The sequence below is a fragment of the Gallinula chloropus genome (assembly GCF_964237585.1).
Source record: "Gallinula chloropus genome assembly, chromosome: 13".
NCBI classification, from domain to species: Eukaryota; Metazoa; Chordata; class Aves; order Gruiformes; family Rallidae; genus Gallinula; species Gallinula chloropus.
Genome location: NC_140098.1, coordinates 19782926 through 19798756, shown reverse-complemented (window position 1 = coordinate 19798756; position 15831 = coordinate 19782926). Strand labels below are relative to the sequence as shown.

The 15831-nt window shown below is 38.7% G+C and overlaps 1 protein-coding gene across 1 annotated transcript in view; it reads left to right on the top strand.

Annotated features, from left to right (window-relative positions):
• The first annotated feature begins 464 nt into the window (after window positions 1-464).
• The window catches only part of WWOX (WW domain containing oxidoreductase), a 511261-nt gene continuing 495894 nt past the window's right edge, over window positions 465-15831 (top strand). Inside the window, exons 1-4 of the mRNA XM_084270013.1 lie at window positions 465-575; window positions 3370-3434; window positions 4628-4685; window positions 5877-6055. Coding sequence (XP_084126139.1) covers window positions 469-575; window positions 3370-3434; window positions 4628-4685; window positions 5877-6055 — 409 coding nt within the window. The 5' untranslated portion in view covers window positions 465-468. The remainder of the gene's footprint in view (window positions 576-3369; window positions 3435-4627; window positions 4686-5876; window positions 6056-15831) is intronic.

Below are 15831 nucleotides of genomic sequence, written 5' to 3'. Positions count from 1 at the left end.
AGCGAAGCAGCCCGGAGAGCTCTGCCTGGCGCAGTTTGTCCCCGAGGCCGGGAGCTGACAACTGGCGGCGAAAGGCGTGACCGACAGCTCGTTTTCCATCACTTTCCAGGGCCTAGTTGTGTTGGCACCCATCTCTGGAAGGAGAAGGCTGGAAACGCTTAACGTCCTCAAAACCGGAGTTTTGTGCTACCCGTGGTGACCTCAGGGGGCCCGGGCCCCTCCGGCACCGCAGGCGCGGTGACGCGCGTAGAGCTCAAGAGATGGGGGGGAGGGGGGGGGGCAAAGGCGCTGCTGAGCCGCGCGCGCGACCCGGCGAGCTGAGGGGAGCGCCTCGCGCGCCTTGACTACACTTCCCAGCGTCCCCCTGGGCCGCCGCGCCGCGCCATTGGCTGGGCCGGCCGGAAGGGGCGGGGTGGCGCGCGCCCGCTGGCCAGCGGCAGTGCGGGGCTGCGCGGGGCGCCCGTCCCAATGGCGGCGCTGAAGTACGCGGGGCTGGAGGACACGGACAGTGAGGAGGAGCTGCCGCCGGGCTGGGAGGAGCGCACCACCAAGGACGGCTGGGTTTACTACGCGAAGTAAGGGAGGGGGGGCGAGGGCGCCTGGTGTCCTGTGACCACCGGCCCCTTTGGCCTGGGGCAGCGTTCCGCGGGGCCGCAGGTGCCCCCTCAGCGCGGGGAGGGCGGCGGGAGTCGCGCGCCCTTTTCCCCCCAGGGGCGCGCGGCCGCTGCGGGCGGCTGGGGCCGGCGCCGGGCTCGCTGAGGGGAGCGGGTGCTGCGTGACTCCCGGTTCCGCGTGCGGAGCCCTCCTGGCTCGTGGGAGCGCTGCCCGCGGGCTCGGCTCGCCCCGGGCGGGTAGGGTGGTGCGGTGCCGGGCAGAGCCGCAGCATCCCTCCTGCTGTGGGAGCGGTGCTGGAGCAGCTGCAGGCGCCCCTGGGTACCGGAGTGAGCTGTCACCCAGCTGTTGCCGTTGCAGCGCACCTCGGGGTTCTGTGGGCAGCCTTGACGTGGGGGCAGCCGGGCCCTGCGCAGCCGTGTAGTTGTCTTAAGTTTCCTTCCCAGTAGGACCAGAGAAGAAGCAGGTATGATGGAAGTTAAAAGCTGCAAGTGCCCTCCCTCAGCCCTTCGGTGTACCACAGCTCTGACAAGAGAAAAGAGTTTGTGTTTAGCACCATCTGCTTGCCGCGGTCTGAAAGTGATCGTGTCCTCGCTGGTTACAAAACGGGAGGAGCTACAGGGCTAACTAATTTAGCAGAATATGCTTCCCCCCCCCTCCTTTCTTGTGGTTTTATAGCCATGCTGATCATGCGATCTGTTTCAGCCTGTTTAAGGCTTCCAGATTTATTCCCCCCCCCCAAAAAAAAAGTGGGGGGGCAAGCACAGTGCATTTGCACCTGTGGGGAGTTTGCATCTTCCTCCCAAGTTCTGCTTTACAGACACTGGGCTGAATGCTTTGGTTTATCCACGCTTTGTTTGCAAATACTGCAAACTTTCTCTGGGTGTTTGTTTTTTCAAAGGTCGAGCTTTGGTATGTTTCCTTTGACTTCAGAAGCTCTTCCAGGAAGGAATCGCTTGGTGAAACTAACAAACCTGCAAAATACAAGAAAATACTGAGTATCAACAAATAATTCAATAGGTCTGTGTTAGCTGTTGTGAAACTTAACTGATCCAATTTAATTTACCAACACAACATTAGTTTATTTTTACTGGCTGAAAAATTTTGCCCGGTGTGTCTACAATGCATTTGACATTAAGAGGTGTTACACTGTGGCTACCTTTAGTGTAAACTGTATCTGTGATACCTCTGCATATTTTGGAAACTTGTTTTTCAACCTCAACAGCGATATGAACTTTAAACTTAGCTGCATTAGGCTAACTTTGGTTTAAGGCTTTTAAAGCTTTTTGTGATGTGTTAAGTGTGCACACAGTTACCACAGCTTGGTGGGCATGCACTTGTTTGTCCAGCTGTGGTAATTTGGTTATGTATTTCACATCAGACAGGAGGAACTCATGATCCTGTGTCTTTAGTGTCCAGAAGTTCGAGTGCTGCTGCGGGTCACACATGACTTAGAGCTGTGGTTCCTGTAATGCAGTTGAACGCTGTCACTGTGTAGGGTAACTGCCTGATTGTAAGAAGGAAGAGTTGCTTATGTTGGGTGTAAATATGTAATTGAGTGATTATTTGTGTATATTGAATAATGCTGTCAATCTTTATTTCATACTTGTGCAGCTATTAATTTCACAGAATTCACAAAATTGTAGGGATTGGAAGGGACCTCCAGAGGTCATGGAGTCCAAATCCCCCTGCCAAAGTGGGTTCCCTAGGACAGGTCGCACAGGTCTAGACTGGTCTTGAATATCTCCAGAGATGGAGACCCCACAACGCCCCTGGGCAGCCTGTCCCAGGGCTCTGTCACCCTCACCGTGAAAAAGTTGTTCTGCATATTGGTGTGGAACTTCCTGTGCTCCAACTTGAGGTCATTGCCTCTTGTCCTGTCCCTACAGACCAGATTTGGGTACTTTCAAGTAATCCTTGCATGATCCTTAACATAGGAACTTTGGTTTTAGTATTTTCAAAATCTTGTCTTTCATTAAATATGTCCAACATTCAGTGTCTTAAGGCCTCTTTTTTGTGTGCACATCATTTTACTTGGTAGTCTGGAGTGCAGAAAACCTTGTGATAGAGCATACTAAGCCTGTTACAGTGATTTCAGTGAATAAAATCTCGGAATTAGAAGAAAAGAGGTACCATTATCACTCATACTAAATAGTCTGCTAGTCAGGGCCTTTGGATAAACTTATCCGTGAAAAGCTGCAGTTGCTCCTGTAGAAATCCAGGTGTATTTACTGTGCATCTTGCAAATCAGTATTATTAGACAAGAGTTTTAGAAACTTTTGTAATTTAAAAGCTTTTGTAATCTGAAAACTTTATAATATTATTTCTGTTAGGTTCTGATAAATTATTTTCTTCCTCCTTTCTTCCTTTTTCCTTCCAAAGGTCACCTTATTTTCAAGAGATCTTCTGAGTCTGTTAGTGTTACTCTTTAATGACTTTTAGGTTTTCTTTCTTCTCATTGTAAGCAACGAAACTTAGATTGGCAGTCAAACGTTTATTTGAATTTTTATAGATTCCAGTGCTCATTGGTTAGCTACTTTCCCTTCAGAGCTGTAGCAATATGGAAACTTCTAATAGTAGTTTTGACCTTTCTTAAACAAGGTATAGACACTTTTTTTTTGTGAAATACAAGCCATTTTCTGAACTGTATTTTAAAAAGAGTTGTTATACTGTATTTACTATATGGGGGGGAAAGTTTTATTATATAATAAAAAATATTAAACAATCTTAAAAATTGTTAAACTTCTTTTCCTACAGCCACCTGGAAGAAAAAACACAGTGGGAACATCCTAAGTCGGGGAAGAGGAAACGTGTTGCTGGAGGTTTGTGTTAAGCATTTGTAATGGGCTGAAATTGTGTTACAAACATCAGTTGGCATTTGTGCAGGAACTAGATCTCATTTTGATACTTACTAGTTGATTCTAATCACCTAGGCAAATCCAGCTTGCAAAACACAGCTGATTGCAGTGGGGTTTTACCTGTTTTATGGCTTTTGTTGTATTGCTCCGTAAAGCCAAAGTACTAATTCCAAGGTAAAGGGATTCTTTTACTGTGGCTCTTAAACCGTATAGTCAAAGGCTGGAATTCTCTCTTTGGTCTCTCATGTCCTGATGTCCATCAGATAATATTTATTGCTGGACTATATTCTTCAAAGACTATATTTAGTCATAGAGTACCCCTGGCACAGAAGGAAATCCCATTAATTTTCATTTGACTTGTTTTCCCTATTCGGATTGGAAGTTTGTGCCAGAACAGAAGTCAGCCATTGTTGCAGGGCACTTCCAAAGGACTTCTTGAGGGCCTTGGTTTGGTACCTTAAATTAGATCATCCCAGAAACTTCTATGCCATACCTAACTATGCTGTTGGCAAGCTCTATTTCTTTTGGCATTGGTAATGTGGCTGTAGCAACTGGAATGTTTTCAGTAGATTTTGAGCCAGTTGCATGAATTGAATACTTTTCATCCAGCATTAGAAGTATTGAGAATGGTATCTATTAAATACTTCTGTAGGGTCTTATAAGAATTTATTTTGTGAAGACTTTTGTTCTTTTATCTGTTCTTTCAACTTTGATTTAACATACCCTATACCCACTTGAAGGTTCTGATCTTCTAGATTTTGGTATGTGTTATTACATGTAACTTTTCCTACATTTAGTTCAATGTTGTTCTTATGTACTTTGTCAAGGATAGATACTGAACTGTGTGCAGTATAGACCTGTGTGCATTGGGAAGCTATAACATGATTTAATCTTGTAAATAATTTTTAGATTATACTTAATATGCTAATGATTACAGTTTTGCCAGATCTCCTGTATGTTGTATTATCAGAGTGCAATTCTGTGTGATTAGGGAAGCAATCCTTCTTTCAGGTTCCAATGTTCAAGTGCAGCAGGGAGCTGCATGGCCTACAGAAATAATGCAGAATTTTGCCACATCTGTCTGAGAAATCACATAAGCTTCAAATTTGAGTGTACTTTAATGCCTGCAAACAGACAATGTGTTATGGGTTTCCTAGGTCTGCCATATGGATGGGAGCAGGAGACAGATGAAAATGGACAAGTCTATTTTGTAGAGTAAGTATGTAAAAATGTAGAATGTATGTAAGTAGGAGAACTGTATTTCATGTTCAGTAGCCTTTTTAAGTTGTGATATTGTGGCAAGATCTGTGGAAAGACAGAAATTGATGAGTAAAACTTCAGAAGGCAGGTACTATAGTTGCAGGGAGTGTCTGAACACCCATTTGTGGTTTTCTGATTTCTTCTATGTGCACAGGAATACTAGCTTGGGTGGCAGGTTGAAGGGACTTCTATTAGACATATTTTCAAATGGGAGCTGATCCTCAGGCAATGTTTATGTAGGCTTATTTTTTTTTTTTGTATAGCTTTATCCATAAACTCTGTATAGCTTTAAAAACATATCCAGAACTTTTGTTAACATTGCAGTAGTGCTCTAAGCATACAAGATGAAAACAAAATTGCTGCAGCTCTGACTTGCAATCTAAAACACAGAAAGAAAAGCACCCAGGGATTGAGCTAGTGAAGATTTTTAGAAGGGTAAGGGATGAAGAAGTTCACAGAAGCAGTAAGAAATTTCTGGGAACACTTCCTTTTGCATCTTTGCAGTGGCAGGGTCAAAATGGGGTAGTTGTCTTAAATATACTTGGCGGCAGAAGAAGAATATTCACAGGCCAAAATAGCAAATGTAGCCTCTCTGTCCTATAATTATGGCTTGAAAACTGAAACGTGGTGCCTTTTGATAATTGTCTGAAGAAAACTGAAACACTGTTTTAGAATGGTGAGCCTGATCCAGACTGCCACTTGCTGAGCAGATGTGAAGCTATTTGTTTCTAGTTGTTAAGAAAATAGTACATTGCTCATTAGTATATTGTTTCAAGGGAGTAGTGTAGGCTCCTCTTACAGAGGTCCTAAGAGCACATGATCTTCCCCAATATAATGTGATTTATTTTTTTTTTTAATTATTTTTTTCCCCATGACTAAATGCTGCTTTCTGTGTCAGGCTTCCCATGAAGTTCAGAATAATATTGTGAAGTATGTGAATACAGTTATTAATGGATGCTGTCGCAATTGGAAAAAGGGTGGATACAGTAGTTGGGATCATTCTAACAAAACTGAAAAAAAGTTAGATTTTTAAAAATTTAAATAATCCACTGGAATTGTACATACAACAGTGGTTGAAATACATATATAATCTAAATACAGAGTACGTAAGTGTCAAAGCAGTTAAAGTTATGTGTTCTTTTGCAGCCACATAAACAAAAGGACTACCTACCTTGACCCAAGACTGGCATTTACAGTTGAAGATAATCCAGTAAAACCCACTACTAGACAAAAATACGATGGAAACAGCACTGCAATGGAAATACTCCAGGGTCGTGACTTGAGTGGGAAAGTGGTTATAGTCACAGGAGCAAATTCAGGAATAGGTAGGTTAACTTTATGCATAAGGTAAAATATGTCAATCTTCATCTTGCAAGCTTTGACGTGATCAGTTGTCATTTAAATATATGTATGTTTCTGATATTCAAACTTAGCTTGTGCTATATCAACATAAAACCTTGTTAGTAAACTTTGTTCAGGTGAAGTGTACACTCTGAAGTGTAGAGGAGAGCAATAGGAAAGACACAAAGTTCTGACCCGAGTGATTTTTGTCTAGAAAAGTATTGATGGAGGTGTTTTGCATTATGTAAACATGTAAAGGATGGCTGTGAAAGGGAAAGGATGTTTCTCTTTGTAATCTTGGTGGCTGGGGTGAGGAGTAAGGTTTGTATGGCTGCAGAGGAGTTGAGATAAAGTATTTGGAAAAACTTTCTAATAGCAGCAAGTAAACTCAGGTATTGATTTTCCAAGGTGGCTATGGAATCTTTATCAATGAAGGTATTTTCAAGTCAACTTAACAGGTTCATCATCCTTGCCCTATTTTGGTGTTCCTTTAGCGCATGACCTTTTGAAATCCCTGTTAGTTGTATTTTCTAGCAAGTTCATAAATCCTTTCAGACACTCAGCTTGTTTAGGCATCTGTTACATACTTCTATAGTGGGTGAGTGCTTGAGAGATTCTAATAAGCTGCTTTTGTTTCATTTTATAATGAAGCTTTGGTGCTTAGGGGCTTTGCCTTTCTTCTCAGAAGATAGAATTTCTTCTCCAACTTAATTTGTTAGTCAGTTTGAAATTTCATTGTCAATCTGGGCAGGCTATGTCCTTTTTCTGTGGCTTAAGTTTGTGGAGGAGCCACAAATATTAAAACAAGGGGAAAGCAGATACAGGGTTTACGATTCTTACATAATCAATATTCTTTTTTCCTATCCCTAAGGGCTTCTGAGAGAGGATATAACCTGAGCTGGGCTTATGCTGGTTGTGACTTCTGATTGACCTGTTTGATGGAGAGAAACAAGATTCAAACTTCTTGGTGTTGTGTGAATGTTCCCCTTTTGGGGTTGGTTAATAGTGTTCTTGTCTAATTAATTTGGACCAAATTGGCAGGATTTGAAGTTTTCTTGAGACTTGGGTGTCAGAGTCCTTCAAATGTATCAGTCTTGGCTTAACTCTTAGCCATGCTTTGTGGCTTGTGGCAAATTGCTTTGAACGTGTCCGTGTCACGTAAGGGATTGCAATGTAGAGATCCCTGTGAGCTTTAGTATATCTGCACAATTCCTTGGGACTCCATGTGGAAATACTAATTAGGTAGCTCAAACACAGGCTTACCAGTTTTGGAGCTTATTCCCCAGTTATTTTAGGGTTGGACCCGATGATCTCTCCAGGTCCCTTCCAACCCCTACAATTCTATGATTCTACGTTTTCTTTGAGGTGTGAATATCTCCAAGAAAACAATGCTGTCTATTTAATAGAAAGGGATTGAAAAAGAAAGTATTATTTGTTGACCACTTATATTTAATGATGAAAGAAAAAAATCATTCAATCCTTTTGCTGTTGTCAAAATGAGTTTCAATGGTATATTTGAAACTAACTTTACAGTGTATGTATACTTGCTGAGAAATTTTTTCGTTTCAAGTTGGAGAGAAGAGAGATATGTAAGTTGTTAGACTGAAGTCTAGCAAAATGCAGAAAAATGCATTTTTAGCTACTGCATTGTTGGATGCTCAAGATAGTTTGGAAAATGCTGAGAATCCCTTGAAAGATGAATGAACTTAGACGTTGTTTGGGTTTTTTTTTAATTTTATTCATCCATAAATCCTTTTTCTAAGATAGCAAAATTCAAACAGATCAACAAAGATGGAATGATCTACTAATTTACTTTATTTGTGATCCAATACAGGGAATCCAACCTAGCTTGTCAGGAACATTATTTAGTTACTTTTTCCCCTCATAGTTGAAAATTCTCCTCATCTTCTGAAAACCAGAGATTCTTACTTAATTACTGAGGGAATACTTGGGATGACTTGAGCAGTGGTGGAATTTTAGTGGTATCCCTGTGCCGGCTTCTCAAATATTGCTTCATTGCCATTAATTTCTCTTGATGTGTCTGTGAAATGGGCAGACTCTCTGCGTTGTGGTTGTTCTTCTAATTACCAATTAGGAATATGGAATGTAATTTCCAATATTACATACCCACTTTCTTAGTCCTTAAAATTGCTGCAAAGTGTGTGTGTGTGTGTGTGTGTGTGTGGAAAAGTGTGCAATTTGAATTACTTTTTTTTTTTTCCTCATTTATTTTAAGCTAACTCAGAATTTCAGTCTGAGGGTCACATTAGAAGTTGTGGTAACTTCTGGCCATGGTAAAGGTGGTGTAGTAGAAAAGTAAGACCATCTTATCGAACATTGGAGTTGTCTCTCAGTCCTGGTTTTAAAACCTAACTGTTCTATGTATGTTTAGGCATAAGTAGTATAAATTGTCAGTCTGTTTTCTTAAAATCAGTCTTATTCCACTGTGAGGAACTATAGTTAATGTGGAATTTTATGAGTTTGGGGTGTTTTTGTTGTTTTTAAGGTCTCCACATCAGTTATGTTACAGAGAAAATACGTTCCTAGCATGCTGCTTCTATGAACAGAACCATATCTTCTAATTTTTCCACTAGAGGGCTGTGTTGCTCTTTGAAAACACTGAACAAAAGAGACCTGGCGCTTTTTTACTGGTTTTGGTAAATGCTCCTGTAATTTTGTTGTTTGTGTTCTTAATTGTTGGGGATAGAAATTTTAAAAAAAAAAAAAGTCAGCTGTTCATCTAAGTTGATTTTCTAGAAAGATGTGGTATTTTCAACAGCATGCCTAAGCAGCCTTCTCAAATTAGGCACTATTTAAAAAAAAAATTACTTGGTTTGAATATCAGGAAGATGCTTGTGTATCTAATATTTATACAACTCATAGAAAAATCATATTGTTACCTGTTTTTAAGACTCATACAGATGTGTGACCTTGGAACTACACATACACATTCTGTTTTCTGTATCAGGTGCAGTTGCATCTAACCTATTGTGACTGCTTGAGTATGCGTGAGTAGCAAAATGCAAGTAGTGTTGCAGTGTCTTATGGAAGGGCAAAATGTATACATTCCATGCAGTAATGTAGGGGTTTTCTTAATGCTTTCACAAGATTTTTATCACAAAACAGCATTGATAATCACAACTAAACCATTGTTCAGACTGCAATTCTAATTTTTCTGCTGTATGAAGGTCAAAAAGAAATCTGTTAATTGCTATTGTAAGGAATGCCTGGAACAAGCACAAATTATCTCAAGAAAATGAAAACCATTTTTGGCTTTGAGCAACTTGTTTTTTGTTGTTTTTGTTTCCAAATACTGAAGAAAATCCAGAAACTTCAGTCCTTATGTGCCTTGCTATACTGCGTTCCTTGACTCTGTTTTACCAGAGTAAAGCATGTAACTTCATAATTGTGGAAACATTCAAGATTATTTCTTCAAAATAATTGTTGGTTAGTGTTTAGTTAAATGGAATTATCTTTGTTTTTTTTCTTCTCCCAGTATTTTTATTTCTATGCAATGAAGAAGCCCTTAGCAAGGAGAAAAGTTGTAGTTGTATATTACATACTATTAATCAGTACTTAAAGACAAGTCACTGCTGGAGTGAGCTTTTCAGTCTGCATACACTTTCAGTGTGAGAAGTTACTGTATTTCTTGTACAGAACTTGAGTATTAGCAATTTTTGTCATACTGATGAAACAGGTTGGGAAAACATGCTCAGAATTTATTGCAATTAAATGTCATCTTTCTGATTTAAGAAGTTGCTTTGAATAAATGGCCCTTGAATTTATAAATGATAAACAGAATTTTTTATTATTCTTTTCTCTCATAGGTGCTTTTTTTTTTCTCCTGATGACTATATGTATATATGTTAAGTATGGAAAGCTAGCTTAACATAGTTAATAAAAAAATGGTTATTGCAAAACTTAGGCTTTTAAACTCTAAAAGATTGATTTTTACAGCTAAAAATTATTAGTAAATTTTGGGAGAAGATGACATGTTTGTTGAAGTATTTTATTAAAAAAATGGAGATGTGAATCAATTTACCTTTTTTTTTTTCTTGACTACTGAAATGCAGTTAGCAGCTGTATTTTTTCATTCATTCTTTTAAAATTGATTTATGCTGCACTCATGGCTGATATGCACCCCTTAAAAAAACCTCAAAACACTTGAGGACGAGGTATGTGAAATCCAGGGAAGAGACAATCTTAGAATATACTGAGTTGGAAGGGACCTGTAAGGCGTATTGAGTCTAAGAGCTTAAACTCTATTTTGAGCTCAACTATCAGAATAGAGCCGGTGCAGATTTTGAAACGTGTTGTATATTTAATGAGCTGTATTCCCTGTATCAATGTCATAGTTAATTGCAGGGAAGGTTTGTATATACACACAAACATACCTGAACATTGTGAAACTGTAGAAGGTAATGTTTTGACAATGGGTGACTTGATAATTTACTTATTATCATGGTAACATGTAGATGATTAGATTTTCTTCACACATGGTGGTGCTTTTGTGTTAAATAAAAATTATGTAGCTCTACAATTTATCATGTGCCTTTCACAGTATCATCTGCACCTAATTCAGGAATCACTCATATGGGACATTGTTTGAATGCTTTACATCTGTGAGTGATGTAGGATGGCTACTCTTCTTAATTTATTCTGCTCCCAAAATACTAGAGACTTTTTTTGCCTCCCTTACTGGGAGGGGGAAGTTTCAGTGGTCTGGGCTATGGGATTAACTGTTAATTCCAGGACCAGCAGCATCTAAGAAACAGGACTATCAGAGTAGAAATAGAACTTTAAACTATTATAAAGCTAGGAATCTCTTTCTTCAGTAAACATACAGTGCTCACATGAATTCAGAAAATCCCAAGATATTTGTTTTTCTGTGATTTTATTGTATTTTTAGATACTAGATATTTTTGAAGCTTTTTTTTTTTACGTTTTCTGTTTATAAAGAGGATTAAAAAAACCCTGCACATAAATGATACAGTACACATGGCCAGACTGCTGTGCTTTCTGAGCTATTGTTTCTGTTGTATAGTAGTATTGGAGCCCTTCCTTTATTAGTATGGTTCTGAATTTTTCTTGTAGTTAATAAGCAGCAGCTACCTTCCTTCAGAGCCTTGGTAGAGGCAGGTGTGGTTAATCTTTGTTGCATTTCTTATACCAATTGAGTAACAGCTAGTTTTGTAGTGGGTATTTAAGTTACTATCAGTAATAGGAGGAAAATTAAACTTTTAAATTCTGTCTAAATTTCTTGTAAAGATCATTTAAGGTCTCTAATGGATGCTGGCTAGTGTTCATCACTATGCCCTAAATCTGTTTGCAATGGAGAGAGAGGCAAAGTATGATGAAAAGAACACCTTGACTTAAGAAAGAAAAATTGGCTGCTGTGTACCCACAGAGAAGTGAGTTTTGTGAATGTGGGGAACCCTTCTAGTTGCAGAAGTTACCACCATTATTTGCAGGCGATGTAGCGTTTTTACTGATGCTGGCTTTATCGGCCTTCACAAAGAAGGTAACATTTGCTGAATCCTAATTAGACCACTGAATGGTTTCATTTAAGTCAAACTCAGATCATATGGGAGGAATAAAACAGACTGTTACAAATACCATTGAGGACTCTCATTTCAATAGTATTAGAATGACTGTCTTAAATATGTTCATTGTCTTTCACTGGGTTGCTGTGTTGTTTGGTGTGAGCCCACAGATGTTTGTCTGGATCTGTCAGTGAGAAATTATTCATCTCTTCATTTTTTTTTGGAGCTAGATTGCAAATTTTCCTTGAAAAATACAGATATTTTTTGTTGAAAAAAGTTTATTTGCTAATTTCTCTCATCTGTTTCCAGATGAAATAGTACTTAAAGGTTATACAACTGGCAGGACTTCTACAAAGGAACTGTTTAAGATAGTCCTCTGTTATGGATTCACTTTATGATTTCTTGTATGGATTTGGAATCTTTCTTATGATGTAACACCTGAATTTTGTCAGTCTTGAAAAAAAATCAGCCTTTTTTTAGTTGGATAATTTGCTTCAGAGGAAAATATATCTGTCCAGTTTTGCTCTGTTATTTTTCTCAATTCTATTCATATGTTAATTTTCCCCCAAGATTTCTAAGTGTAAACTTATTTTCTGGTGTGTTTTATTATGATGAATAAACAACAAGGTGTTTGTTCTCCAGTAATTTTCTATTATCTGCATCCCTTTTTCCTATGAGAGCAGAAAAAAAGAGATGAGACATGGGGGACCAAGCTTGTGACAATGCTTCTTGAATGGTCTTTTCCTATGACGTAGATCTTCTCCCCAATTTAATGAAACAAGTTTGTTTGAATCAAAATGAGCTTTCATAAATGCATGAAATTCTGCAGAGTAATAAGTTTTTATTAAGAAGAATTATTGTACATAATTATATTGTAGCTTGATGGTGAAGAGAGAAGGGAAATACTTGGGTTTTGCTAAGGAGATGCATCTTATGTTCTCACTAAGCCAGCATAATTTGTGGTAAGCGAACTATTACAGCCTTTGCTCGGTTGGGTTTTCATGCTGGAAGTGTTTCACATGTGGAGAGTTGAAGTGGATATTATTTATGGAGGTTTCAGCTCAAAACTTACTATGAGGCAGACAGAAAGATCAACAATATATAACCTTGGATTATTTTTCTTGGCCACGTCCTGGCTGTCCCTAAGATTGTTTTCGTGGAACACTCTTTTTATTTATTGGGCATTTAAAAGCTTGAAGGGGTTGTTCCTTGATGTATATTTTAACTTCTTGTGAATTCTAGGCTCCCAGTATCCCATGTTTCACTGTTACAAGCAGCACAGTATATTAAAGGAAAAGCATGACTGGCCTTGGTGCAGCCAGTGTGTGTATGCTTTGCCATGCTAGAATAAATTAATCTCTCATGAGAAAAATAAGTTAGATGGTAAAAATATAGTTTTACAGATGTAACTTTTTTACATCTGGGTCTTCCAGCACAGTTGTGTTGTTCAGGGACTGTTTTCTTGCCATCGTTCACCAGCAAGTGGCAATGAAGGCTTAGTTTTAAACCCTTTTAAAATGTGGTTGGGTTGATCCTTCAGCCTAACTGAGTTTGGTATAGTATGTACAGCTATGTATTTTAGTTTCACGTTGTTATTCTGGCTTCAAGAGACTTACTCATTCTCTTAAGGAAAACCAGCTTGCTTAATGAAGAATTCATGGGGAAACTATTGCTGAAAAAACTAAAGGCTGAATTTTTAAAGTCCTGTGATTCAGATGCTTTGAACCAAGCTTGACCTGGATGAGCTTAAACCACATGAGTAGCCCTACTGTTGTTTCTGTCTATATAGAACTTTTGTTGTTTGCTTCTACATCTTAAAAAATAAACTCTGTTAATTTTTTCCAGGTATTTTCTTTTGTGAAAGTCTGAAACTTTGTAGCAAGTATGAATTTTGTTGTATCAGTGTTTTGGGGGAATGTGAATACAGTGCCTCTATCTAGGAGAGTCTGGATTTTGCAGTCAGGACACTTATTTTTGGCTAGAGTAGATTTTTTTGGGTAGTTGATGTAGAAGTGGTGGAGGAGAACGTGCCATTGGGATGGAAGTTTTAGCTCATTCTGTTGTGGTATGTTAGTAACTGTCAGTTGAGGATTTGTACTGATGTATTTTGAACAATTAAACTACTAAAACCTGTTTTCAAAATTTGAATACTGTTAATAGAAGAGGGTTCTCTTTAATTCTATATTCTGGAAATTTATGGTAGGTCATACTGAGTTTTTCATGAATGCCATTACTGTTTTTAAACTCTGGCTTACTGTTGTGGAATACAAACATTGCTCTGCTTTATGGAAAGGTCCAACTGTCTTCTACTTACATATTGTAAATAATAAAATCTCTTATTGGACTATTGTAATTTTTTTCTTTTGAATAAGCTGAAAATGGGGTCAGATGTTCATACTGCTTTTTCATGTCTATTTTGATGAATCTATTTATTACGTCTGTAATGAGTAGTACACATGGTTGGTTAGCCAAGTTATTGAACTTCTTCAACCTTGGCTGAAATTCACAATGCATGTGAAACTTGTTGTAACATGTAAGAAATTACATCTGGGCAAAAAAGTTCAATAATGATTACTAGTTGTAATGGAATCTCTTCACAAAGGATGGGATTGAGCTGGATGCCTCTGTTCTACCTTCTCATACTCCTTTTACAGGGGGATAATGTCCTTGTTGAACAGGAGCCTTCACATGTAGTACTTGCTTTCTTGTCTATTATCCAAGAGTTAAAGACTTTTTAATGGACCACAATGTAACTTAATTACTTTTCTGTCTCTTGAAATACTTAATTTTCATAAAAATTATTCTCATTTTATGCATATTTCCTAGCCCAGAGATGAAAAGATGGTTTGTGTGATTCAGTCTCTCTTGCTGCATCACAGAGCTTGCTCTCTGCATCATCTTGTTTTATCACCACAGTCTCTAATTGGGTTTCCTCTTTTTTTCTGTTTCTAAACTCAAGCTCATAACACTTGTGGGGCACTTTCCTCTTGTGATTAGTCAAAAAGCTGCCTTTGTGCAGAAATTCACAGCTTGTTTGAAAGTTTGCAAGGAAGATCTCAAACTCTCTAGCACAACCAAACTGAGGAAAAATATTATACTTTGTATTCAAAGATCCAGGAACCAAGAGGTTCTTGCTACATTCCATTGCTGCTGCTAGCAAGGGTGAGCAGTGTTTTTTGCTTCTACACATTTGTATATTACAGACATTAAGTATGCTACTTAAGATTTTGAGAAGTGTGTGATTAGTCTTATTTTTCATATGGAGCAACACATGGCTACAGTAACTGACCTAAATTTACAGATTATGTCCATATTCCATTTTAAAGGGGGAGTTGGATTGTTGTGTCACAGGATAAAAAGCATACTCTTTTGAAAGCTATCTAATTATCTAGCAGAAGGAGTAATTAAGATATATTAAGAGTAGAAAATATGGCAACTAGAGATGAGTAAAGAAAGCTCTTCCAAAAAGTGCGTTACTTGTTTGAGTCTGTGTTTAGCTGCGAGCAGTTGCTGAGGGGTATAAATCTTACTCTGTTGAAGGATTTTTAATTTTGAAGGTAAATTTGGTCTACTTTGTGCCTTACTATCATAAGCAATTAAGAGTACATAAAAATGTGCACGGCCTACTTGGCGGCATGTTTTCAGCATCCTGAGTGAATGAAGACTGGGATCTGTGAGAAAGTATCTTAACTGTGTCTGTTTATGAATCAGTTCTGTGATCAAGGGAAGAGAGACCTAGACCTCTTACTCTGTTCTATGTTTCTCTTTAAACACTTGTCTCTTGCATCTAGAATGTAAGGCAGAGAAATGCTTCATAACTTTGTGAATAAATATCACTTACTAGACTTTACACATACAAACTGAGGTTTGACCGTTTAACTGGGCAACTTGTCGTGGACAAGGCAGACTGAACATGAGATTAGGAATTGTACAGCCTGGTTTCTCTGTGATTCTGTTGAACTATTCAGCACTGGATTCTGGCTGTCAGTAGAAGTAATGCTTTTTGCCTATTCCACAGTACTGCTGAAACCCATGACTCAGGATTTTAGCGTAGAATAGCATCAGAAGAACAGTAGGTTTTAGAAAATGTGTGGTGTGCTTTTTCACCTGGCAGTTTTTCCTATTTTACAGATGTAAAGTTTTGTAGGCATGTGTATTTTTGGAATTATCTCCTTCCTCATAATGGCATGGTCTAACTTCTTGGAAGATAAAAAAGC